Below are 27,849 nucleotides of genomic sequence, written 5' to 3'. Positions count from 1 at the left end.
AGCCATTTTCCTAAGGCCATCCCAGAAAGCATGAGAATGACGAATTGTGTGGCTCTTCCCCATACAGTTGGCAACTGTGTAAATGCCCATGACTTATGCCATCCCCATAAGCTTTATTCAGGTTTTTAGGACACATGATGTGCCAGGCTGAGCATGTCCATGGGAGCATGTCTGCAGCGGGTCAACCTATGAAACATGAGCAGCAGTCGGGGTGATCTGGAACTCACAAAAGGAGCTTATGCGTGTTGGCATTTCCACCCAGTTTAGAACTTCCTTTTTGAAATTGGAATGGAAATTAGAATAATAAAAACACACAGTGATTTGCTAGAGGTGAGCCAAGTACCTAAAATATCATTGTAACAGTGTGACATCACTGTTCTAGGAGGTGTCTTTGCTTCCATTGTAAGTCTAAACTATTTAAAGCAGTACTGAAAATTAAACAGTGATAAAAAGTATAGTTATAAAATAATAAAAAGCAGAACTTCTCAGATGTTCACCTGCAGTTCATCCCAAAATCTGAGTGCTTGTAATATTCCTTTTCCTCAGTTAGCTATTAATACAAACCACGAACACTTAAGTTATACATCCAGAACAGAGAAGATTAAAATGGCGAAAATTCTAAAATCGCAATTCACTGGAATGAAAGATAGATAGATTCAAGGACAGGGGATTGCTGATGGTGGGCCAAATGTCTCCAATAGAATGGCACTCTGTGTACATGACCCTGATCCAAATAGTGTGTGTATAGCAGTTCACTGCTGTATTCTTATATAGCCTGGATTCAGTTTCTGAGCCCAGCCATAGGAATATCACACAGGCAACCTTTTGAGTGGCAAAGTATTAATCAGTGCTATTATGGCTACCCAGCTTAGATACAAACTCAGCACACTAGACTGCACCATATGAGACACTCTTGTTACAGTTGGGCATATTAACCTGGATCCATCTAAGCAGGGTTCCTGGGTTCATCAAGGTGTGCACGAGTGACACAGTGCTGCGAAACTGGTACCCAGGACAGTTACTTGCTTTCAGTAATCCAGTTTTCCAGACTGTTCTGATTACTGAATTAGGAGTGGTGCATGCAGTATTGAACGAACAGATGGCCGCTGCTGTCAGGTACAACCATGCCAAACGTATTTAAGATTTAGGGCTTAATGTATGGGGCAGAATTGAAAGCCCCGTCCTTTCTCAAAGAAGGGCACAGTGTAGTTAAAGTACAGTGCCTGAACGTGCGTCTTGCATGATTCAGGGCCTTCACATGGAGTTGTGTTAGAAACTTTCAAAGAAACGATTGAATAGCCAATTGGTGAGCTATGGGAGAAGGCTTGAAATTGGTTCAAAACAGAAACAGAAGTAACCGCCTACAATTTAAATTATACGTTCGCTCTGTAGAGTGTCTTGCCTTCAGTGGGACATAAATCAGCATTACAGGACAGCAGGCTTAAGAGAGTATGGAATACTTTAATCATGGATACTTTAGCACCCCTAGAGCTGGGAAAGGGAGATCAGAAGGACAAAGAAAAATGGACTTGCAGCACAATCCTATGCATGCTTACTCAGTTTTTTTTTTTTAACTTTTAACTTCTTGCCAATAAGAATCTATTCATACAGATAGGAAGGTTGGTTATTCTTTCCAATAACTGGGATCCCCTAAAGACTCTGTGAGGAACAAGTATACAAAATAGCTGGTTGAATGTAGACCTGGAGTGGTGGCCAACATGGTGCACTGCAGATATAAGGGCATATCCAGAATCATCTTTAACCAGACACAGTAGACATGTCTTGGAAGAGGGCAGGTTCTCTCCATACCCTAACATTCCCTTTTTTTGCCATGGGAACCCAACCCTGAAGACTACTCAGCTCGTTCTGGTCCAAAGTAGGGTCATTTTCAACCATGTTGAAAGCACAGATCAATGTAGGTTGAAACACAGATGGGAGTGAACCAAATAAACAGTGCACCAGATTCCCCCAGATATGGACCAATAGTATAATTTGCCCTAAATCCACTGACATTTCTTTGCAGGCTAGTACAGTGGTACCTCGGTTTTTGAATGTAATCTGTTCTGGAAGACCGTTCCGAGTTCTGAAACATTAGAAAACAGAAAACTAAATACGGAAGCCACGTGGCATGTTCGACTTCCAAGGTGTGTTCGAAAACCGAAGCATTTACTTCCAGGTTTACGGCGTTTGAAAACCAAAATGTTCGTCAACAGAGACGTTTGAAAACCGAGGGACCACTGTAACACGCCATCCCCAAGAATACAGGATTTTGTAACAAAGAGCTGTATGCCGAGCTTCCCTTTTTGGAATCTATGCTTTGATCTCAAAGTTGATGCATGAGTGTGCAGAAATCCATAGCAAATTGTTTGCCTCCAGTAAATTGAATTCAAAATGCTAGCAGATGCTGTTCAACTGATTTTTCCCCCTTACCCAAACTTCTAAAGTAATGAAGGAAACGTGTTAAGAAAAAATAACCAATGGAAAGACCCTTTCCTTAACCACACCCTAAAACTTTACATTTTAATTATTATTACAGAAGCTCTAAAGTGCTGATGCCATAGAATAAATGATGTGGCTAAATATACAGCAGGTGTAGACAAAGAGGATAGAGGAGTCTGCTTTAACTGCTCTACAGGAGTAATACGCTAATGAAATGTGCAAACCAAACATTTTCCATGTGCCAGGAACTGTGTGCAGAAATGTACGCACGAAAGCTAACACATCTGGAGCTTTTAAAAACAATTCTTTAATTACTAGGAAGCCGCATAGATGCTTACATTAAACAATGGAGATAAAGGGTCTAATCCTCTAAGTGCTGCTAATGCACATCTTCTGTATATTTCAGTGGGGCTTGCAAGTGTGAAGAAGACAGGATGTGTAGCAGTAGTGGCCGGTGGATGGGCCATGGAAGTCCCATTGAAACCGACAATAGTGTGCTTCAGCTATGCTTGGTGGATTGTGCCCAAGAATTGAAACATGTGATTTCATTCACAGGATGCTGTGATCTAACTGTTCTAGCCAAATTATACAATTTAAACAAAACATAACTGTACAGAAATTTACAGACACACACCTCAGATTGAGATCCACAGTTAAGTGCTAGAAGCATGGAAACAAACAATTAATAGCTAGCATACTACACAGTAATTCAAGTAATCTTCTTTAATTCAAAGCTCAAGCAAATGAAGATGTTTCCTGCAAAAGCATGTTTCAATCAGCAAATGGAAATCAGCAAATGCCAGGGGCATGGAAGCCTCCTTGTATGCAGTTTTGCATGCGCAGTAGGAGGAGTCTGGATCGCTCCCTCTTATGTTTAAAAGGGAATTATTGGACAGTTTTATAATAAAAGACAGCAATCCTAAAAGCACTTATGTGCAAGTAACAATGTAAAATAAGGCTACTTGTAAGTGGATTAATAACTAAAGGTAAACAACTATTGGTTTTAAATTATTCTGCAAATTTGGAAACAGAAGTGGAAAAAGGAACCTGCCCTAATTTTGAATAACTATGCTAGCAATTCAATCTGATATGACCGAAAGCTCCTAAAAAAAATCTCTTTACTGGTCTTTTAAAAAAGCATGCACTTCTGGATTTTTTTTTTAAAAAAGGGAAATTAATCTTGAGATATAAACACAAAGATAGATGCAATTTCTCTTTAATTCTAAAAAGAAAGAAAGAAAACCGCATTTAGCAGTTTGCCAACACAGGGGCTTTCAAACCCTCTTGTGAAGTTCAATTACTTTGCCTTTCTTTCCCTCTATTAGGGCAGTGATTCACAATAAAAAAGTTTGCTGTGCTCTTTGGAAACTTGGGCTCCTGCTAACGTGACCGACTTTTTATCCCTAGTTGTGCTAACTCTGCTGGCCTCTGGACTTAAAAGCTCAGATTTGCCTCTATTCATTGCACAGAAGATGAAAAGTAAACAACCGCTAAGAAAAGTGTTCCTTTTGCCAAGGCGCAGCATGAAGTGGCACAGCCTCTTTATGCAAGAAGTCGGAGCTGTGTTTACTAACACGTGGTATTGTTCTCTGGTCTTGCTTGGCCTTTGTAAGAACAACCCCTATGCTTGGTTTTTTTTATTTTCAAAAAAGTAATAATTAGGCCCCCTGCCTCTTTTATTCAGTCCTGGAGAAGTTTACAGATACACAAGAGAGCACTATGTTGCCAAAGATACACTGAATGCACTGCGCATCCACAACACGTTGTGTTTTCTATTAACAAGGTGTACATGTGCTTTCAACGCGTGAGATTCAGAACATCGTGGATGTTAAGAGGAACTAGAGGGATTGTTCTTGTCTCTTAAGCCAAGGTCTCAGGTGTGTATTATTTCTGAATACCATAACAAGAACAAGGATATACATTAACTGCTGGACTTTTAACCGGCAATAGAAGTTTGTAAAGATCCCTATCAATATGTGGTTACAATAGCAGACACACAAGTTAAGGTCAGGCCACGGTTTCCAATGACATTCACAGGGACCGAGGATAATGGAAGAGGGAGACGAGCGCCTTGGGAACCTTCCGGGGATGACGAGTCGCTCACTGCGGAAGAGCTTTGAGAATTGCGTTCACTTCCTCCGCAACTGCCGTCAACGCAAACTCAAACTGTTCCTGTAGATAGAACAGTCGGGATTAATGTTCTGGAGCATTTCCAGGAATCCTGGTGAAACATTTAGCAAAATATCTAGGGGACTAACTGTACGGGGGGGGGGGGGGGGAGAAGACGCAAAGAAGAAAATGTCCTGAGATTAAGATTATACTCAATGTGTGCCCACCATGTGGTTTAATCACTGCAGCTCAGAGTGACCTTAACTACAAATAACTCATCAGCACTATTAGTAATGCTAGCTATTAGCCTACATGAATGGCCTGTGAGCAGTGGTCAACCTAGAAATCCTGCCAGTTTGCACGGGAAAATTGGACAGCAAAGCAAAGGAAACAGGGAGAGTAACATAGGAAACAGGCCTCAGACCTAACATAATCAACGAGACAGGTTGTGTATTGCTTATATATACATATATACGATCCTCTCTTTCTTTGAGAGAATGAGAGCAGCCCAATTATTTATTAATTTATTACTGCATTTATATCCCACCTTCTTATTGAAGGAACTCAAGGTGGCATACATGGTTCTCCCCCTCCCCATTTAATCTCCACAACTGCCATGTGAGGTAGGTTAGGCTGAGAGGCAGTGCCTGGCCCCAAGATCACTCAGTGAGCTTCATTGCCGAGTGGGGATTTGAACCCTGGCCTCCCAGGTTGTAGACTGACACTCTAACCACTACACCACAAGGACTTGCCCTCCACCTGAGATACAAAGCACACCCAATGCACATTTAAAACACATGACTTTCCTCCAAAGAATCCTGGGAACTGTGGTTTCCTCCTCACGGAGCTATAATTCCCAACAAACCACAGTTCCCAAGATGCTTTGGGGGAAGCTATGTGCATTGGGTGAGCTTTAAATGTATAGTGTAGATCTGCCCACACTCTCCTAGTTTCAACACTGGGTGATTATAGAACAGGGCTGAGGAACCTGTGGTTCTCCAGATATTTCTGGACTACAACTTCCATCAACCATACCAGGCATGGTCAGTGGTCAGAGCTGATGGGAGTTTCCCATCATCTGGAGGGGGTGTGTGTGCAGTGTTCCCAGCCCTCTTTTAGGCTAATTATTGTGCAACTTTGTCACAAGATTTTCAGAGGTTTTACTACTAAAACTCTGGGAAATGCATGATAGCAGCTCAGTTCCAAGATTCTACATGTACGTATTTAATCAGATGTCTGTGTATCCTTATCCCCAGAATCCAGATGTACATAACATAATCACTAAAAAATTAACAACCATAATTGAGAGACTACTTGGAAACCATAAATGCACCACCTTGGGCTTCGTAACAGAAGAAAGGTGGGATATAAATTTAAGGAGAAAGTACGCATTCATTTTATGTGGATTGCTAAGTGTCTCCCCTGTAATCTCTAGACCCCAAATATAGGGAAGACAGTCATAATTAAAAACAACAACAAACATACTGAAAGGGATCATTTCCACCAACCAGTGAACTATGAAAACATGGTGCAATGTCTGCTTGTAAACCCAATGTCACTGCTGTTTATTTTGCCTAGAGATACACTCTAATTGGCATTTCTATCCTGATTTTTAATCCACTGTTTTAAATTACTGCAAGAGGCTCATCCCTTATTTGTATTCAGCTGGGAGAGAACATGGTTTGTTTAAATCTATCACATGTACAAAATTCTCTGGAGACTGCCCATTACTGGCTTATAGCCAAATATTTAGAGTTTGCAGTGTCCTTGGCACAACAAAGTAATTTGGGCAATTTTAACAAGGGGATGAATAGTTAAAAGGAAGGTGAGCAAAACCTTGAATCCATATTTTTTTTATACCAGATCATCAATAACTTTAGCCTGATACTATGAAGTCCTTTCAAATATATTTTTAAAAAAGCTTTAGCCCAGAGCCGATCTGTGACTACAGTCGTACCTCTTGTTACGAATGCTTCAGGATGCGTACAACACGGGTTATGAATGCACCGAACCCGGAAATAACGGGATGCATTACTTCCGGGTTCAGCGGTTCGCGCATGCGCAGAAGCACCAAATTGCCTTGTGCGCATGCACAGATGCGGCGCTTCAGGTTACGCACGTCACGGGTTATGAACGGGGCTCCGGAACGGATCCAGTTTGTAACCAGTGGTACCACTGTACATACAAAATGTAAATGAATAGAATAAATCAGAATTCTAGATCATAGCCTAATTGTGCTCTTAGACATTTTTTAAAATTGCAGGGTTGGATCCAATGGCTGCATGAGTGGAAAACAGCCTGCACAATCAAACTTTCTCCTTTGCACCCTAGGAAAAGCCATTCCAGAGAGTTGGGTACCCACTCTGAACAGGATGGGTTGTGTTGTGTTAGGTTAGGTCTGCTGCAGAAGGTGGGGGAGAATCACACAATCCCTCCAGTCTACTACACTCCTATACAACAGAGCCTACAACCCCCAGCCACCCTCTGGAGAAGCTTTATGAAGGCTATAGGGCTGCAGAGGAGGAGAAGTGGACAAGAAATTTGAGTTGTGCAAGTGGTCTTCTACTTGCATAACTAACACACACAACCTTTAAAGAGGATTGCTGGAATGCGCACCTTCCATTGTAGCACAACTTTACATTTACTTATTCAATTAGTGTAAATAATCTTATTATTACATAACTTTATTATTTTTATTTCAACCTGTTCTGTCTCCCTAGCGGTGGTTTTTCCTATCAAAATCACTTTTGGACGTGATAATGGCTTGGATCCTGACTTCTATTAACATACTTCCTACTCAAATAATGGAGCTCTACTGCCATCCACTTCCCACTGTAGTCCCTTACCCAACGTCCAAAAACCTGCTCTTGAGGATTAGGGAAACCTTCAGAACAGCATGGGCTATGGCCCTAGCAGGAAGAAGGAATTTGTGAAAACAGGAGACTCAGACTTGCATAAGCAGAAGTGTCACGGAATGAGAAGAAGGAACTTTTAGATCCAAGCCAATACATACCTGGTACTATATTACTTCTGTGGCCTAGTAGTACTTCTACTTAAGACTTCTAACTTTTCAAACGTATGATTTCTTTGACATATTCCATCAACTTAATGTTTAACCTATTTTGTCCTAATTTGAGAATCTTGTCTTGAACTCCAGCCTTCTTCCTCAGTATGCTTGATGAACACTACCAGTTAGATAACGGTCACTATATTTTCAGTGAACATGCATTATTTTTTAGGAAGTAACATATCCTTGAAGATTAGGAAAGTGGTTTCTTCTAAACACGTATTTTCTTTAGTCACCTAAAGATTACTATATTTAACATTTCAATCCAGATCAACAGTAAGAATTTTCAGAAGAAAAAGCAAACACAAAAGAATGCACTTTGTGTTAAATTATGCCCTACCCTCCTTTTCTTTTGGGAGAACTAAAGCAAAGTATTAAGGTATTTAACCTAAGTGGATTTATTGACAGTACCTTTGTCTGGACCATGCCAGGTCTCTGGTCTCTCAAGTGCTCCAGAGTAGCAGCAATATCAATCTCTTTAGCACCTGCCGGAAATAAAAATAAAATAAATCACCAATTGGACTGAGTTCAAAGTGATGATAATATATGCTCCATCTGTCAATCTCCTGCTACTGGATTCCCTTTGGGCAACAGCCCAATTGAAAATTATACAGTCATCTCTCAGCAGACTTGGCATGCTGCTCAAGAATTGGCATTCAGAAACGCAGGAAGAATAAAGCCAAGGATAGCTTTGATTAGCATTAGTTATTTTTTGAGGAAAAAAAAAGATAAAGAATCATTAAAAGATGTCTGTATTGATGCTGACAGGCAACAAAATGCATTTATTGACAATTAACTCAGTGTTTCAAACTCATTTGTAAATGTATATATTAAGGGTGTGAACTGGCCTCAGGATTCATTTTGAATCTGTGCTTTAAACCCCCCCTCAGATCTGTTCCTAGGTTGCTCTTGTCTGTCTGTGATTTGAGTCCTGTTCCACATTCACTCTCTTGGCAAAAGTGGGTAAAATTTGTAGGCACAGAAGCTCCTCAAGAGTAGATTAAGGATGCCAGATAGGCAGACAGCTGTCCCCCCCCCCCACGTGTGGCACCTTTAAAGTTTATTTTAAAAAACCACACACACACACACACGGTCTATATTTTTTTCATTTTCTGCCATTGGACTAAAATACCAAAATCCATATTAATTAAAAATTTTGAGTGGGGGTTTGTGTCATGATCTTTTGTTACTTAAAATAATTACAAGGTGGGCATTGTACAAGTATTCTTGCTTGTACATTTTTTAAGAACACGAGCAGCCAGTTTAACTTTCTGGTGCTTCCTTTTGTCCTCATATAGGCACTATAAGGTAAAGCTGCCCCAAATGCTGTTTGCAGAATGCTGATGAGTTAAGGAGATTATATATATATATATATATATATATATATATATATATATACACACACACACACACACACACACACACACACACATATATATATATATATATATATATATATATACACACACACACACACACACACACATATATTCTCCAAAAAGAACAGTAAAAGTTTTTTTTTAAAACGTTTAATAACTTGAGAACTATTCACCCAGTTGTCCTCTTTCCAGGATTCAAGATCATATCTGAAATTAGGGTGGTTTGTTTTTTTTAACCACACTGAGGATCCATTTATGCTTACATTAAACCATTATTTTTCAGTAGTGATCTCTGCTTTGTTAAGGCTATTGGTTTGCCTAGCATTGTCTCAATTTCTTTTGTCGTGCCTTTCCATGTGGCCTGGGGGTGTAAAACACAGACTAAACTGAAGACTCATACGATCCTACATAAGAAACTCTCACTACTCACATTGTGAACTATACACCACACACACAAAAGTAAGTAAATATTTGCGGTGGATTTACACAACCAGTTTAAGTGTAAGATTGCAATGGAAAGTGGTAAATTCTTTTCTTGCTGTGTTTTTTCCAAACACCATATAGTTAGCACACGAGGGGAGAAGATTCTGTGAGTCGCCTTAAGCATCACTGGAACTTTAAACAAAATTTCTGCACTAAGAACAACAGAATGAAGCTACCAAAGTGGACTGAATCCTATTTTGCTTGGCGGTCAGGGAAATAAACTAGATTGATAAATGTAGACTTAAGCCATCTTTCCCCTTGTGTGGTAGGGAAGCAAGAAGTCTGGCATCAAGCAGCTGGCATAGGGATTACCAAATCTCAGGAGGATTAACAATTCTGGCCTGTAGGAGGGTCACCAGAATTGTATGCTATGTAACCACATGGTGCTTTCAGGACAAAGCCTAAAAAATTCTGAGTGACGCTCACTTTTAGTAATGTGGAACATTCAACAGGAGCTAGTTACTCCTTTAGTGTGGTATAGTGGCTATTCACTCCCCTTTAGCCTAAGCTGTTGCAAGGATAAAGTAGGATGATCACATATATTCCTTCCTGAGCTTCTTGGAGGAAGAGTGAAATGCAAAACCAATTAAAATGATTAACATAACCCTAGATGTTATGTTAATCCTAGATGGGCAGATAAAGGTATGGGATATAAATTGTTCCCAAGTTTCAGAAAAAATTCAGTTGTAGATGTAATATGTAGAAGGTATTATTAGGATGGGAAGACAATGTAGGAAGAAAAATGCTAGGATATTAATGCCTTTGACATTACATCAGTGGAGTGGGAAATGTAACATTTAAAGGCCTGGTACCACATGAGCAGGACCATTTGCAATGGTTCTTTCCACCCAGCCATAACTCCTGATTCTTGCTGGGTGATAATTATGTGCATGATCAGACCCTCCCATATGTTAATGAGCCTTTAACTGGTGCTGCAGCAACGTGGGGCAAACCTAAATGACTTACCATAATACCACTGCTGTAAAGGCTACCATTTAAACTTTCTATTCCTACTTTGTTTACATATAAAGTTCACGTTGAAATGAATGGCAGTACAAAAGGCCCAGTGAATTACCTACTGCTCAGGTTGTATTAAAACTACCTGTTTCTTTTTCAAAGAAATTGTCAAATGTAGCAGCAAGAGAGTACACCTAGCAGATGTGGTGCTGGACTCAGAAGACTCGGTTTTCAATTAATTCCCAGCTAAGAGACCGATCTTCCCATGTCACCCTGAGGCACTTACTTAATCTGCATTTCAGACAGCTGCAGAGCAATAATCCTAGGTGGGAACAACCAAACAAGCTCTGCTGTCAACACCACAAGTTTTAGCTGAATAATTTGAGGTTTTTTAAAATGTTCTTTGAATAATTGGGGGGGGGGAATGGGAAATTTTATTTATAGAAGCATTTTGGTTTAACCCTCATGGTCTGGGTGAGTTTATAATATATCCCATTTGCAGAGGAAGAAGCGATACTGGGGGAACACCTTCCATGTTCACACATTTGTATCATACCCTTCCTGCCAGGAACTTATGGTAACGTAGAAGCATAGCTGTCAACTTTTCATTTTTTGCGGGAAATTCCCTTATTCCAGCGCCATTTCCCTTTGCAAAAAAAGGGGAATTTGACAGCTATGGCTGTTTCCCAATGCAAAAAAAAAGGAAGGTTGACCACTCTGCGTAGAAGAGGTTGAGAGATGATGATGGGCCTAATAATCGGCAATTGGAAACCACCCCCTGCCCAAATCAAAGGTCAGCATGTCAAACACGACACACAACCCTGACTATATCACTATCTTTCAACTGGCTTCATCCTTATTTTTAATATATACACATAAGATATACAGTCATACCTTGGATCCCGAACCCCTTGCGAGTCGAATGTTTTGGCTCCCAAACGCCGCAAACCTGGAAGTTAGTGTTCCGGTTTGCAAACGTTGTCTGGAATCTGAATGTCCGACGTGGCTCCTGATTGCGTGCAGGAAGCTCCTGCACCCAATTGGAAGCCGTGCCTTGGTGGTTGAATGGACTTCTGGAACGGATTCCGTTTGACAACCAAGGTATGACTGTACATTGGAATTGTAGAGTTGGAAGGGATTTTGTTGTTTGTCTCTCCTACAATTTTTACTCATAAATTCTCAATCTTCCTTCTGTGCTCCAGATCATGGAGTGTACACATCCTTTACATACTTCCCCTCCCTTCCTGATTGGTCTATTTCTTTTGAACAGGTTATACTCCTCAATTCTTACATTCTAGTCATGAGTCTCATCTCACCAGGTTTCAGTAATGCCTGCTAGGTATATTTGCCATCCTATATTAAAGTTCCAATTTGTCTTGCTTGTTTCCCATACTTTGTGCATTAGTATAGAGTTAACTGAAATCATGAGTCATTCCCTCCAGCCGCTCCCTTCTTGTAGTTTCTTGCCCTTTGGCAGGTTTCTAGAGCACCACCTCAGTTTCCTGTGCACCAATGAAGCTATTATCCCTCTCCTGAGCAGGTTCATGAGACTCTTAGCAAACACATTCTTGCCAACTGCTGTGATCTGTGGAGATAAACTACTTTAGGCGCTCTGGCTACTTCTGTAGTGAATAGGAGCCTGAACGGGGGCATGCAGGCCTCAGAAACTAGTAAAATGTCAATATGGTCAGGAGGTACAGCTCCTGAACTCTCATGTTCATCTTATTCTTAGCCCTGTTTCTCTTCTCCCTAGTCCCTTTTGAATTAGAGAAATATATTAAAACATTACACTTATATTTCAAGTTTACATAATTTGTTCCCATTTATGTAATGGAGTTTTCTGGTTGAAGACTTTGGAGCATTTTGGTACAAATTATCCTATTAAAATACTTTTGTATGTTGGAAAACAGGCTGTTCATTGGATCCTGCTGCCACTTGGTGCTCCTTAATGGCTGTAGTAGCAGGTATTATGTCAGGTATCAAATTGGTGAAGATCCTGTGGAATGACCTTTATTTTACTCCGGTTTCACAACACATAAAAGCTGTGCTAAGATGGGCTACTGGCTGGTTTTCAGGAACCTCTAACATTCATAGAGCACTTCCTTTGGGGGTGAATTAAGTTACAACCAAATCCTGTTCTAACAGCTTCAGGGTGCTTTGAAAATGCTACATTCCATGTGGAACTTAAATATGCATAGAATTTATTTTTCCACATTTGTGTTGACTAAAAGCATTTGTTTCTTGATAAATAGTAGCATTACTTGGCTAGCCCTTTCATGTAGATCTTCATTATCAGTATTTTCTGAAGCAGCCCACCCAGCTCCTGCTGCGAGACAAGCAAGTACATTCATATGCCACAAAACTGAGAGCCCGAAAAAGGTCTGGATTAAGCAAGAAGATCACTAACTCAGGCCAATTCTGAGCTGCATCAAATGCCAAACTTAATTAACTTACATAACGCTATACAGAAATTTTTCACTGCTCCATTTTCTTCCTTGCAGCTACCATGAAAGCTCGCAAGAAGAATCCCATTTAGGATTTGCTAACCACACAACAAACAAAACAAAATATACAGAATGCCCAGGAAATTATAAAACCAAATTCCATTGTTCTTCAATAGTCAAAGCATTAATTTAAAGAGTCGGTCATAAAACATGCCATTCTGATCTCAGTTCAATGCTCTTTTGAAACTTAACTATGGATTGCAAGACAGATATTTGGATGAAAATGCTTGCTTCCTTCTCCAATCTTTTGTGTGGCTGTATCTTAACCGACAACACACAATTTCTACTGCTGGTGTCTGTTATTTACCTCATAAATACAACTAGGTTTTGCATGCAGAAATACTGCCTGCATCCTCTACAAACTTGTCTCTTCTGTGACTTCAGTCCATGAGATTTCTTATTTCCAAATTGATTACTATTTCAAACTTATTGATAGCAGCTCATTCTTTTCAGAATCTTCTAAAGCTCTGAAAGTCTTTTTTCTCCTTCTAAAGATATTGACTGTGTGTGATCAATTCAAAGGTCCCAACCCTGAATAAATGAGGCAGTTTTTATAGTTTCTGCTGCTAACTCATCCACTCTAAATACCACAGGGCTGGGGGAAAAACCTCGACTTTTAACTGAAATGAATGAATGAATGAATGAATGAATAAATAAATGATCAGTAAATTGTTTTGCTTACTTCCAATGAAAAGAAAGGCTTGGATAACTGTTCAAGGAAGTATCAACTCCTTGCAGTGCATGATCCAGCTCCTTGCTCAAATGGTTCTATTTTGCTTAAGTTGTCTATAATGTTTGGAAATCTGTGTGTGCCTACAAATTTCTCTACTGTAATCTGCGACTTTTCATCTGGGTGAGTCACATCACATAGGGCTTTGGAAGCACCACTATGGGCTGATCAGCAGTTCTGCAAAACCTTCTCTCGTCCAAACTGCATCTTTACATATTCCACATCTGACATCACATGACGTCAACAACAACAAATTATTTGTACCCTGCCCATCTGACTGGGTTGCCGCAGCCACTCTGGGCGGCTTCCAACATACATAAAACCTTAAAAAGTTTCTGTATACAGGGCTGCCTTCAGATGTCTCCTAACGGTTATATAATTACTAATCTTCCTGGTAAAGTAAAAGTAAAGGTAAAGGACCCCTGGATGGTTAAGTCCTGTCCAAAATCGACTATGGGGTGTGGTGCTCATCTCTGCTTTCAGACTGAGGGAGCCGGCGTTTGTCCACAGACAGCTTTCTGGGTCATGTGGCTAGCATGACTAAACCATTTCTGGCACAGCAAGACACTGTGACGGAAGCCAGAGTGCATGGAAACACTGTTTACCTTCCCGCCACAGCGGTACCTATCTATCTACTCACACTGTTATGCTTTCGAGCTGCTAGGTTGGCAGGAGCTGGGACAAAGCAATGGGAGCTCACCCGGTCATGCTGATTTGAATTGCCGACAATTACACTTGGCGGTTTAGACCGCAGCACCACCTGCATCCCTGCTCATCTCCTTGACATTTGATGGGAGGGCATTCCACGGGGTGGGTGCCACTACCGAGAAGGCCCTCTGCTTGACATCAGGTGTTGGGTAGGTGGGCTTGGCTTGGCTGAAATGGCCTCGCTGCTTTAACCCATCTGAAAAAACTACCATGTTTTTGAACTCGCTGGGAGTATTCTCTAAAAGCATGCTTAAAAAATATTAAATAGTCTTTATCAGTTAAAAACAAAAACTATCTTCTCCATGTTTGCATCTGAATATGGCTTGAGGCATAGTTTTTACTGTGGTTGACTATCTGTTGAAAAAACTTGCCGCAGCCACCAATATTGCACAATTGTGTTAAACTGGCTAACTCCATCGTCAGTTAACACTACATTAAAAGCAGCTCACTCAAATAATGCCTTTGTAAATATATAATAAGATTTTGTTGAACGCAAAGAGCTATTTTGACAAAACTGCAGCCGTGGTATTTCAGAGAACATAGAATGTTCTTACTTGAAATGACCTAAAATTGGCTTGTGAAAAATATGCCTAAAAATGAAAGCAAGATTCAGGCTGTTTCTGCTGCTTTCACTTTTTTCCTCCATCGGATAACTGACTGGGTCTAATGAGCTACAAAGTTCAAGGCTTAGCGATTCAATAAAATTCAAAACCTAGAAGGCAAGACAGCTACTTTTTAGAACAGAAGACTTTTCTCCTTCTCCTTCTTTGTGGGCTTCTCAGTAATTATGTCTCTGTGCCAACCCACTCATATCCTTTGAACTATCAGATCAATAACACTGCATATTTTCCCCAAAACTACATTGTAAAATATGGCAATAAGAAAGGCCTATGCAGATATTTATTTGGAAAATGGATCTCGGAAGCAAAAGTTACATTGTTGGAAGCAAAAATTAAAAATTAAAAAATCCAGATTTATAAAACTCTGTAAATTAATGATATTTCCACTACAACATTACTGATACAATTTTAATTAAGCCAACACATGTGGGACAAAAAACAGCATAGAAACATATTATTGAGCTTAACTGGATGGCAGACTTGTGAATCAGGCTTGTAAACAGGCTCCATATTGCTTCATTAAGCTCAAACATGGGTGGAAAGAAATAAGGTATACAGAAATTATTCAAGATTTCTTTCTTTTTTCTTTTTTAGTACGTGAGCATAGAGCTCTATTCTTATGCTTGAACATTATATTGTAAAGTATGTGTTTTTAGCTATAAGTTCCGTGAGATTTCACAGGGCAAAACAAGCAAAATACATAAAACAACCACAGTTTGTTGAGGAAGCAGCATGGGATGACTGTGTGTGAGGGAAGATCACTTCACATTTTTATGCTACAACCCTATACGCATTTGTCAGGAGGAAGCCCCATTGAACATAGTGGGATTTATTTTTATGCGTAGCATTGTAGTAGTTTTATTTTAGTTAGAAAGAAAGGAGAGCAGAGGACTTGCAAGAAATAGGACTTTTGAGGAAAGATTTAAGGAGAGAGAGATGTGATACCACATTGGTTTTATGGGAGAGAGTTCTAGGAACAAGGACAAAGATAACATGGTACGCAACTTCAGTTTTACTCAGAACAGATCCACTGAAATGAACATGACTAAGCTAGGTCCATTGATTTCAATGGATCTGTTCTGAGCAAAACTTAACTGAATACCACTCAGTGACTTTGGGTGTCAGGGTCTCTTCACACTGCCTTTTATTTCAACATCACAGCTGCGGGCCTGATCTAGCTTCCAGTTTTGTAATCTGTACTCTTTCCTAATTCCCATTTATTTCAAGGTGGTTGCATAGGTAGCATGGACTGTGCCCTCAGTATTCAGGGCAGACTGCAGAAGAGGAAAAGTGTTGTGGGAAATTTGGTATGAAGAGTTTTCCTCCTCCTCTCCACCCCACCCCCCCATAAAAAAACCAACACTTAATGATTACAGTGGTAAAGAATGGCACTTTGGACCAAATGTAACTTAATACAACAAATGAAAAGACCACGCTGTAAATAAAAAGTGCACCATAATTCATCTGAAGTGTGCACACATGTGTGCCGCACCCCCCGCCTCACATAGCTGCACCAAACACTCCACAACTGCATTATGCAGCTGTTTGAATAACAAAAGGAACTAAGGGCCTGGAATGTATGTTCCCAGCACAGCTCTCCTCCAGCCAACATAAGATCTGTAGATATCCCCTCCTGCTACACAACGCACAGAACCAAAACACCCAAAACACTTAATATTACTGGCAACTTTACCTTTACTACTGGAGTACTCCTGTGCTAAAGTGAAGCTGAACTTCTGGTTAGAGAAGAAACTGGACAAATGAGAAACTCGTGAAATTGTAACTTCAGTGTCAAAACTGGGAACTGAAAACAAACAAACAAACCCAAAACCCATTGGGTTTCCAGCTCCCTCTTAAAAATCCATAAGATCATTTAAAATGTGATTTTTCTTGTTTTAAAGCAAAGACAGGAGTAATAGCAGAAAATACGAACTTCTAAAGTACTGAAATACAAGCATCGGTGCCTTGTACAGTCAGCTAGGGGAAACTGTTTTGAACACAGAAAAGTAAACTATGTGAAAAAGGGAGCCCCTTTTCCTAAACATGCACTATTTAAAGAGCCACTGGAGAGCCAAAGCATCTTACTGATTGCTTTTCACTTTCCCACTGCTGAAACTAAGTGGTGCTGTATTTACTTTGATTTTAAAATCCATTATTGCCTGCTTTCTAATAAACCAGAGTGTGGAACTCAGATTACTCTTATTCTTAAAAGTCCTTTAAAAAAAAAAAAAAAAAACCTGAAGGCCTTAATCCTTAAAAGCAACTCCCTCCCCCCCTTCTTTCCCCCCTCTTTCCCCCCTAAAACATGTTAGCAGATGCTGTCCTTGCAGCTGGCCCTAGACTGAAAGTGCACTTACAATTTTATGTTTAGAACTGAAGGACTCTAAAGTTAGTGTTTGCACCACAGAAAAAGCAACGGCAAGGGTATTCATTGGTACTTGTGCAATTCATTCTTTGAGAAAAGGAAATGGAAAGAAAGATTTCATGTCCTGGACTTCAGGCCTTTGATCATTTGATGAGCGCTGGATTCTCAACCTGGGCCTCAAACTTCTCAGGCCAGACAAAGGAGGGCTAGGCCTCACAGACCGGTCCCTAGATTCCTGTCAGAACAAAAACTTTGGCTGCCTCACAGTGTGACAGCCTGGGAAAGGCTCACCTCAGCAGGGCTGAGATGCCCGCTCTGCCCTTTGATCTTTCATTTAAACTGCCCAAAAGCGCCAGGTCAGGGATTTCAGACTGCACACCCCCAATGGCAGAGGGGTGTAGGTCAAGAACAAAATGGGGCTGACCATTCTGAAAAACCCTGCAACTCTTTTCTTTGGCCAGTTTCACATGACTTGTCTTGCATTGTGCCACACTAAGCCCACACTTAAAATGGAATTTGACATTACATGGTACAATGGAGCCAGTAAATGGCATTCTTTAGAGCTCTTGCAACAAAGTCAACCCTTCCCTTAAGTGGTTGAAAGCTCGAAGCTAGAAAATACTACTTGTTTACTATTCTGTGAAGAAAATAGTATGTATTTTGCAGTTTTGCTTTCATTGCAACCTCCGATGGAAAAACGGAACGAGCTTAACAAAGGTCTAATAAATGTGGCATGTCTGCTCCCTCCCTCAGCTCAATAACTTTGATACAGGCAGATCAAGATGCCACTTGAAATTCAAATGTTGCAAGCAGATGAAATGCCCCCCTTTTTTCCACAAATGGCAAAAGATCCTCAGTGAGTTGTTTCGTTTTTTAAGGGAAAAAATTATAACGTAGCGCAGCACACAGAAAACACAGTCATACCGGACAAGGCATACATGGCAAGGGCAAGTTGCCCAAACAAAAAAATGAAGACAACGCCCACATTCTCAAATAATAACATAGCCACCAGTATTTCAAACATGGAAATAAGAGACATCCCTATGTATAGATAAGCTCAGGGGCATTAAGACAGGACACAATATACACACACACTTTGTGCATAACGCTAAAGCAAACCATTGCTAAGCATGAACACCTGATTGTTTGGGTACTTGGCTGCTTTGTGACCCCTCCATCCTTCTGCTGCCGTACAACCTATTAAAAATCCATGGTTTGGCTTTGTGCCACATCTGAACCTGGGTTCATAGTTTGACATAGTCCACACTACAGGGAGGACTTGCGGAGGCCATGATTTCTGCTGTGACATCTTCTTAACTATAGTTTGGCTCAACATTGCACATGAACTGGGCAACAGACAGGGCACCAGAGACAAAGAGTGCACAAGGCAAAATTCACTCACATGGCACACAAAGGTGTGCTATATATCCCACATTAATGGTGCAATTCTGTGCATGTCTCTTAAAAATTACGTCCTGTGGAATGGGACTAACTTCCAGGCATGTATAGGAGATTTTTTTTTGGAAACCCCATATTCTACATCATCTGGTATCCTAATCTTTCAAGATCATTGGAAATAAGGCAAAAAGCACTGTAAATCTGTTAAGAATGCATTATTTATGATTAAATCAAGTTTCTGGGTGCCCTGCTATGCATTACTTTTGATATATGCAGAATTTCTCATCATACAAAGCAGTCTTTGATGAGTAGATCTGTGAAACCAAAGACTTCATACTGCTGCATCTACAAAGTTAAGCAGATGAGAGGTTTTTTTTTAATGTTTAAACTATCTGAAAAAAGTGTGCTCGGGGAGGGGGTGATTTTCAGATAATGCAGGTTAGATTTCTCAGCAATCAAACTAAAAGGTTACAAGATACAGACCCCACACTTTCCTCACTCTTTAATTCCCAATTACATGAATAAAATAGAATATCTGTTTTTAGTAAAAAACAAAACAAAAAAAACAACCCAAAATATCTAGGATAGGTATCCTGAGTATCCCTCCAGTATACTACTATAGATTGTGTAATACAACAAAGCACCCTTTGACACCATATTCACTGGAGGTGCAGACATGATAGGTGCATTGCTCAACAATGATGTCTGCTATACTGAAACTATTAGGTAAAGGTAAAGGGACCCCTGACCATTAGGGTCCAGTCGTGTCCGACTTTGGGGTTGCGGCGCTCATCTCGTGTTACTGGCCAAGGGAGCCAGCGTACAGCTTCCGGGTCATGTGGCCAGCATGACAAAGCAGCTATAAAACAATTTAAGCAGCTGATATATCTTCCATTATTTGCAAATGTTCTTTTTTGGTACTAACGGGCTCCGGTCTCAAAAACTAAAATTTATCAAAAAGGAAGCAGCTATTCTGTAAGCAACTCAAGAGCAAACTCTCTTCCTCCAAGGGTTTCAGAGTAGCATATGTAGAGCAAACAACTCTTAGAACTGTGAAATCGAAAGTGATGAGGAAACCAACATTCTTTGAAAGATTATAGTGATGAAACACTCTCGTTTGGTGAGATACAGTGGTACATCGCTAGACGAATGCCTCGCTAGACGAAAAACTCGCTAGACGAAAGGCATTCGCTAGCGGAAGGATGACTCACAAGACGAAATTTTTTCGTGATTCCCCCCCCCCAAACCGCTCTTCCCCCGTTGGTGCTTCGCAAGACGAAATTTTCGCTAGACGACAGCACTCGCAGAACGAATTAATTTCGTCTTGCGAGGCACCACTGTACCTTCACACCTCAGTTCCACCAGGCATAGATTACTCTAATCTATGACTTTACCACATGGTGATGATGCCCGAACTTTTCCCACATGAGAATCTGTGGCAGAGAAAAATTACACAATGTTCAGGGTAATAAAGCCGCCCAGAGTGGCTGGGGAAACCCAGCCAAATGGGTGGGGTATAAATAATTTTAAAAATGTTATTGTTGTTGTTATGGTATTCTTATTAAATCTGGCCCTAATAGTCAATTTACAGAAAAAAAGACAGTTATTTGCATTTAAAGTAATATACTTTGTCAATCTCAAATCTTTAGTGGCATATAATATACTTTTGTCATCTTCATTGCTTGTGTCTCAGTGAAATGATCATCAGTGATAGGTCTTGCATCATTATGAAGTGGAAAAGATTGATATTGCAGAATTCTATGCTCAGCTTTGTAGGCAAATTTTCTTATGCTGAGTCCTAGGGCTTCCAACGAATATAAGAGATGTTCGGGGATGAGGTGGGGAGACTAAGCACCAGTGGCTTCTCTAAAGGGGCAATGATTAGACTTTTCCTTAGGGCCGAGGCCTGTAAACTGGTTCTGCCCAGGCCACTTGGAAGGTAAATACAGTAATGGGAAATTAACTATTTCAGTGCAAAATCGGAACACAAAGTTTATTATCAAGAGCAGGCATCCCTGACCTTCGGCGCCCCAGATGTTTTGGACTACAATTCCCATCATTGCTGACCACTGGTCTAGTTAGCTAGGGATCATGGGAGTTGTAGGCCAAAACATTTGGTGGGCCGCAGGTTGGGGATGCCTGATCAAGAGCAACCCAGGTTATGAATAAATACAGTTTTCTTTTTTCTGCTAACTGCAGGACATGGTTTGTAGTATTTTATTGCTACAAATTGTTTTCTCATACATTTATTGGCCAGAGCATTTAAGAAAATAATTTGCTTTACTGGAAATATTCTGGTATGGAGCATAATAGAGCTCCATATTGAGCTATTTAGATGCTGACTGTAGAACACACGCCCTCTGGATGATACCCAACTAAATCATGTTCAGGCTCTGGTCATGAGTAACACAGAAGATCACCCTATGGTTTTAACACTGCTTGGCATTCATTAGCACATATGTTACTATTTAATATTATAGTTCTTGGCATAAACAACTATTAGCTGCATCATTATCTGCTATGATGAATTGGGCTGCATTTCTACAGCCTAAGGTGTAATACAAATCACTGAATACTCCTAGAATCAGTTGTTAATTCCTATACATGCCTTGGAGGTGCAGGTATCATTGGGAAGAATGCAGCACTCCTCTCAACATAGATATCCAATATGCAGTAAATATATAAGCCGTTGCTTCGCCTTTCAGTATTTAGTACTACTGACCTCCTATCAACCAAGCTGAGTTATCAGAAAGCAAGCAGCTAATCTCATTCAACACTATTTTAGACATGCTTGCAAGCTTAGGCGTTCCCACCTGTGATTCTGCCCCCCCCCAATTTCTTTAAATACCATATCCCTGTGTCATGTCATAAACTGCTTTTGAAAGTCCCCTCAATTTCAAAGTGCATTGCCATGTAGCTTAAAAAGCTGCTCTTCAAGAAACTCTTAGCTTAAAATCCCCATGGCCATGCAGAATGAGCTATGCTTTTCTGCCCGTGTGTTAATTAAGAGGCAATACAGAAGGTGTATTAAGAACATAAGAAGGGCCATCAGGCCAATGGGCCCACCTAGTCCAGTGTCCTGTTCTCATAGTGGCCACCCAGATGCTTGTGGGAAACTGGCAAGCAGGACCTGAGCACAAGAGCACTCTCCTCTCTTGGCAGTTTCCAGTAACTGGAATCCAGAGGCATTACTGCGTCCCAACTGTGGAGGCAGAGCATAGCCATCGTGGCTAGTAGCCATTGATAGCCTTAACCTCTAAGACATTGCCCAATTCTGTTTCAGAGCCATCTAAGTGGGGAGCAAGTTCCATAGTGTATGTGCTGGATGAAGAACAGTCTTTTCTCTGTCCTGAATCTTCCAACATTCAACTTCACTGGGTGCCCATGTATTATTGTGTTACGAGAGGAGAAACACACACACACACACACACCCTTACCCTTTCCACTTTCTCCATGCCATGCTTCACTTTATAGACTTCTATCATGTTACTTCTGACATGCCTTTTGTCTAAACCAAGAAGCCTCCAATGTTTGCAGCCATTCCTCATGAGTGTTGTTCCATACCCTTGATGATTTTGGTTGCCCTTATCTGAATTCTTTCCAACTCTATGATACCCATTTTAAGGAAAGGCAACCAGAACTATACACAGTATTCCAAATGTGTTTGCACCATAGATTTGTACAACTGAAGTATGGTAATAGCAGTTTTGTTTTCAGTTCCTTTCCTAATGATCTTTAGCTTTCTCACAGCAGCTGTGTCATACTAGGTCAACATCTTCATCAGCCACCACCAGTTCAGACCCTCTGAGCGTTTATGTGAAATTAAGATTATTATTTTTTTGCATTGACATGCATCATTTATACTCAATTGCATTTGCTGTTTTACCACGCATTCACTCAGCACTGAGAGATCCTTTTGGAGTTCTTCATAATCTCCCTTTCTTTTTCATTATCTTGAACTACTTGGTATCATCAGCAATCCTGGCCACCTCACTGCTCACCCCTAACTCTAGATCATTTATGAAGATGTTAAAAAGTACAGTAGTGATCTCTTGGGAGAACTCCACATTCTACACCTCTCCAGAGTACTATTCCTAGTCTCCTTTTCCTGTTATTTAACCAATTCATGATGGACAAGGGAACTGCTATGCTAAGCTTACTCAGGAGTCTTCATTGAGGGATCTTGTTGAAAGCAAGTACTGTACACTATGTACCGAGTGAAAAGTATTGACCCCTGGCTTAGCTTGGTTCCTACTGAAGTGCCGTGGGGGGGGGGGGAGTGTTACTTACATTTATTTTCTTAAATGTATATCCTGCCTTTCGTTAGTCATAGAAGGAATTACCGAAGAGCTGCAATCAATATCTAGGTAACATTGCAGGTATGCTTGGTCTTGAACCAAGAGCCAGTGTGGTGTAGTTGTTAAGAGCGGTAGACTCGTAATCTGGTGACCCGGCTTCGTGTCTCCGCTCCTCCACATGCAGCTGCTGGGTGACCTTCGGTTAGTCACACTTCTCTGAAGTCTCTCAGCCCCATTCACCCCACAGAGTGTTTGTTGTGGGGGAGGAAGGGAAAGGAGAATGTTAGCCGCTTTGAGGCACCTGATGACATGGCCCAGCAGACTGGATTTGGCTAAAGGGTGCTAATTGCTGAGTAAGCGTGGAGCAAACAAGACATGCAGGATGCTGAACATTCCTCCCTGCTAGGCTGGTCCTGATCCCATGTCTAACAGAAGCATGACATGTAAAAAACAAGCAGGTAAATCTTTTCCCAGCTTGAGAGTTAGTAGTGAAAAAAACTTCACTAGCACAGGCATAGGCAAACTCGGCCCTCCAGATGTTTTGGGACTACAGCTCCCATCATCCCTGACCACTGGTCCTGGTATCTGAAGAAGTGTGCATGCACACGAAAGCTCATACCAAGAACAAACTTAGTTGGTCTCTAAGGTGCTACTGGAAGGAATTTTTTATTTTATTTTATTATGGCAGACCAACACGGCTACCTACCAGTCACTGGTCCTGTTAGCTAGGGATGATGGGAGTTGTAGTTCCAAAACATCTGGAGGGCCGAGTTTGCCTATGCCTGCACTAGCACAATATGTGTGTGTGTGGTGGTGGTGGGGGTGGTTGATGTTAAAGAGCAGGAGAAAGGCCAAAAGAAAATAATGTTATATTGCTTAATATAACAGAAACTCCCGTGGCCTATTTGATGGGTTCTGCAGCTTCACCGGAATATTGTGGAAACTTCCTGACTGAACAAGAGGAAAGGAACATAAAGAGAAATATTTCAAAAAGGTCAAAATATTCTACTTGCTTATTTCAGTTTTCTGTCGTCTTCAAAGCAAGAGAAGCCCTTGAACACAAATTACGGTCAGGTGAATGTCAACTGCTGCATACCACATGGAGAGTGAATGTAGGGCAAAACTAAATAAATATTTACTGCATATTTCATAACATTTTTTGCCAATAAAAGTAATGTAAATTTGTGAAAGTACAAATCCAACCACGCACGTGTGAGATTCATTCATATAGAGCTCCAGGGGTTGAAATTTTGCTTCACTTTTAATCACTGTGGACATTGGAAAAACAAAATAAAAAAGCCATGAGAACATTCAGGCGAGGGTAAAATTTGCCTCTAATCTATCTGAGGCCCTTTTCGCGAATATTGCGCCTGCGTTGCCATGACAACGCCACCACATCTCAGAACTCAAAAAGCGACAGCACTTTTGATTCTCACCTTTGGCCATTTTATTGAGAACCATGTCAATTAGGATGTAGGTTCCACTTCTTCCTGCACCATCACTACAGAGGGGGGTGGGGAAGAGGGGAAAACAACAACAACCCATGATCAATTCAACATGCTCAAAACCCCCACAGAAATGCGATGCTGGAAGTATAGTAGCATAAAGGGCTGAGTTGAGGTGGAAGGATGATATATGTTAGAGAAGCTTTCTTTAACAAACTGTGCCTCACAAGCTTGGCAGCTGTTATATTAATTATTTGGGTAAACTCTACAATTCTGCAAGATGAATTTGACTTTTCCTTAAGGGCAAATACTTGCTTATTTTGGTAAGACGCCTCCAAATATTTTTGAACCGTTCTGTGATAAAGTGAGTAATTCTAGAAGCCAAGTATCAATGATCAAGAGCTGTTCAATCGGGTCTGTTAGCGAAAAGCTGAGAGGACAGAGTAGCATCTTCTCCAAAATGACTGCTCTCCCCGGTATCTGAGCTTACAGGAACATTCATGTCAACGAACCGACCTTTCAATCACTTGCATCTTCTTAAATTGGGGGGAAAGGATTGTATTATTTCCTTATAAATTAATTGGATACTAGCCACCTGGGCTTGGGGGAAAATGCCGATTTCCTGTTTCTTTAGTATAGAAGCTGACTTTGTTAGGGGGGAAATGCCATGCAGCTTCTGAAAGTATTTCTAACCCTCCTTGGAACACATTTGATAATTTTGGAGACTTCCAAGTGATCCATGTGAAGATGTAAAGATCCCTAATCTGAAACCAGTTTCCATTTGCTGTCAGAAACCAGCTTCTAATTGGAAAGGTGTTAGTTTTCATAGATGTTGCCAGTATACAAAATTAAGATTCTAAACAATCAATTTTTCTTGCCCTTTCACCCAGTTCTTAAGGTGGCATTTTTGTGACTATGCTTGACGGAGGGGGGGGGGAGAAAGAGGGAGGGAGATACATCACTTGAAGATATATCACTGGAGGGGTGTGGGGAGAAGACAGTGATGTTAGCTGTAGTTTTGAATGCATTCTGATTTAAGTACAATTTACTAGATCAGGCTTTTTTAAAAAACAAAAACAAAACAAAACCCACAGATTAAACATTATGACACTAGGCACTGGACTAGAAATAATTGAACGATTAAAAAAAAAGATTTTTCACAAGGATATTGTAATATATGTAAAAATTAGAAGGCATGTGTTTCTTCCCAATTATAGCAAAATAAACCGTGCCAGTCCAGGCAAATTCAGAAGTATACTAGAGTCTTGAAAATGGCACAATTCCCTGAGTTTTATGCAACTGAGCCCCGAAAACTGGCAGGGTTTTCTGGTTACAAACCACAATCTATGAACTCTCTTATTTGGAAGCAAATTCTCAGCTGGCTTACCAAATAATATGCTTCTTGGAAGTCTATTCTGTTCAAGAGTTCCTTAGTCTCAAAACCTCTTCCCTTCCTATTAGCTTGTGGCATTATGACCATGGAGGGGAAAAGACATGCAGCCAGGGACCAAATAAAGGCAGCTTGGATCTCCCAGTTCTGAGTCTCCCATACCATATCATCAGTCCTTGAACTGAACACAGTATGGCATCCATGCCTAAACTGTATAATGAATTTTTTTCTCAAAGCAGTAACACATGATACTGGGAAAAGTAATGTTTTAAGGCTTTTTAAATAAATGTTCAATGAGCTGCCAAGCAAGTAACAGGGCCTATTTATTTACAGATGCAGAGAGGGTGAGGCTACAATCCTACACTGATTTACCTGGGAGTAAAACCCCCTGAACTTGATGCGGCTTACTTCTAAGCAGGTATGTGATAGTGCTGTTGGGTGCCTCTGTGCACTGTACAGTTGTAGGTCGGAGAGAGAAGGGAAAATTGCTGCTGAGATGGTATTGAGACCCCACTGGTTATTTCTGATAGGCTTAAGCAACTTTCATATTTTCGTGATGAAATCTGAAGTGTGATGAATCTTCCCATTTACTAGAGACTCTCCTCATCAGCAAATACCAAATGTTTTTTGGGCAGAACAATAAGGAACAGCTTTTGCTCATTCGGCAAATCAAGCTACAGAACCATTTGCATATTTTGTCCAGTCCATGCAATCCCCTTGTGAGCCTCTTTTGAGGGTGGGTTGAAAAATGGTACTTGCCTGCAATGAACAATTACCGGACAAGAACGACCCCTGTAGCACTTGTTTACTTTTCTGTAATAAAACAAATATAGGCATTGATAAATATATTACTTTCTGAGGTAATCATCAGAAGCATTCAAAAATAAAGTATCTTCCACATTCCCCCCCCCCCCCACAAAAAGATGGTTTGGCATATTAAAGTAGCTCAACCTAGGCTATGATCTTCCAACCCGTTTCCCCAGTTAAAGGCTTAATGAAATTGTTAGGGCAATGGGTGCAATTCTCCAATCATTCCTCCTATAAAATAGCCATTGTGGCACATTTTTTAGTGGACACCGAATAGATAAACCTACATGGTCAGAGAATAGCAACCTTTGAAACTGCCAGTCTAGCTATCGAACAAGATTGTCGCTGCTCAGTGCCTGTATGCAAAGCCAAGCCCAAATCACATGAAAGTGTTACAATACAGACATATAATTATATGCTACACCATGTAAACATTCGTGCTAACACAATGGGCTATTGCAAATGGAAGCTCCTGTACATACATGTCTTCTTGAATTCTTGAGTCAAAAGAAACAGAATTTTCACACATAACAGTAAAACGCTTTTAAAAAATATATTTCACACATCTGTAATGCAAATGAATGTAAAATCTACAGTTGATAGAACGCATATTCCATTTGAAGAGCACCTTTTCAGAAGCTAAAACCTCACCAATCAGCTGTTTGGCAGGAAAGGGGAAATCAAGTAGAAGGGCCCCCCCCCCACTTGCTTTTGATCAGTAGGAGTTGAAAAAGGTCTCTGCGTGTACAGTGCTAGGTGCTTGATTGGAGATGCACAGGACTATTTGGTGCATGCAGTTCCTCACTGTGTGAGGAAACCTGGTTTCACATACAGTCATACCCCGGGTTGTGCACGCTCCGTGTTGCGCACGTTTGGATTGCGTACTCCGCTAACCCGGAAGTGCAACACACACTTCTGCACTTGCACGGACCGCGCGGACATGTGCAGAAGTGCGATATCATGCTTTCGCGCATGCGCGAAAGTGCCGCCCAGGTTGAGCACTGTTCGGGGTGCAAACGGCACCCCGGAACGAATTGAGTGTGCAACCTGAGGTACCACTGTACATGCAGAAGCTCCAACCCCCTGCACTCAGTCCAATTCGGGCACATCTTTCTGCTCCTCAGTAACTCCCACATACTAAAATAGCATG

The 27,849-nt window shown here is 40.7% G+C and overlaps 1 protein-coding gene and 1 long non-coding RNA gene across 2 annotated transcripts in view; one reads left to right on the top strand and one right to left on the bottom strand.

Moving 5' to 3' along the window:
- LOC117055563 overlaps positions 1-27,849 on the top strand; it is an 84,598-nt gene that overhangs the window by 50,076 nt on the left and 6,673 nt on the right. The window contains exon 2 of the long non-coding RNA XR_004427649.1: positions 26,226-26,310. This is a non-coding gene — a long non-coding RNA (uncharacterized LOC117055563). The remainder of the gene's footprint in view (positions 1-26,225; positions 26,311-27,849) is intronic.
- PTPRN2 (protein tyrosine phosphatase receptor type N2) overlaps positions 4,077-27,849 on the bottom strand; it is a 583,237-nt gene continuing 559,464 nt past the window's right edge. The window contains exons 20-23 of the mRNA XM_033165163.1: positions 26,652-26,705; positions 24,494-24,558; positions 8,027-8,100; positions 4,077-4,611 (exon numbers count right to left, since the gene is read on the bottom strand). Of these exons, the coding sequence (XP_033021054.1) occupies positions 4,540-4,611; positions 8,027-8,100; positions 24,494-24,558; positions 26,652-26,705 (265 nt within the window). The 3' untranslated portion in view covers positions 4,077-4,539. The remainder of the gene's footprint in view (positions 4,612-8,026; positions 8,101-24,493; positions 24,559-26,651; positions 26,706-27,849) is intronic.

Source organism: Lacerta agilis, chromosome 12, assembly GCF_009819535.1.
Source record: "Lacerta agilis isolate rLacAgi1 chromosome 12, rLacAgi1.pri, whole genome shotgun sequence".
Taxonomy (NCBI): Eukaryota; Metazoa; Chordata; class Lepidosauria; order Squamata; family Lacertidae; genus Lacerta; species Lacerta agilis.
Note: the sequence above shows the minus strand (reverse complement) of the source record. Positions and strands in the feature narration are given on the sequence as shown.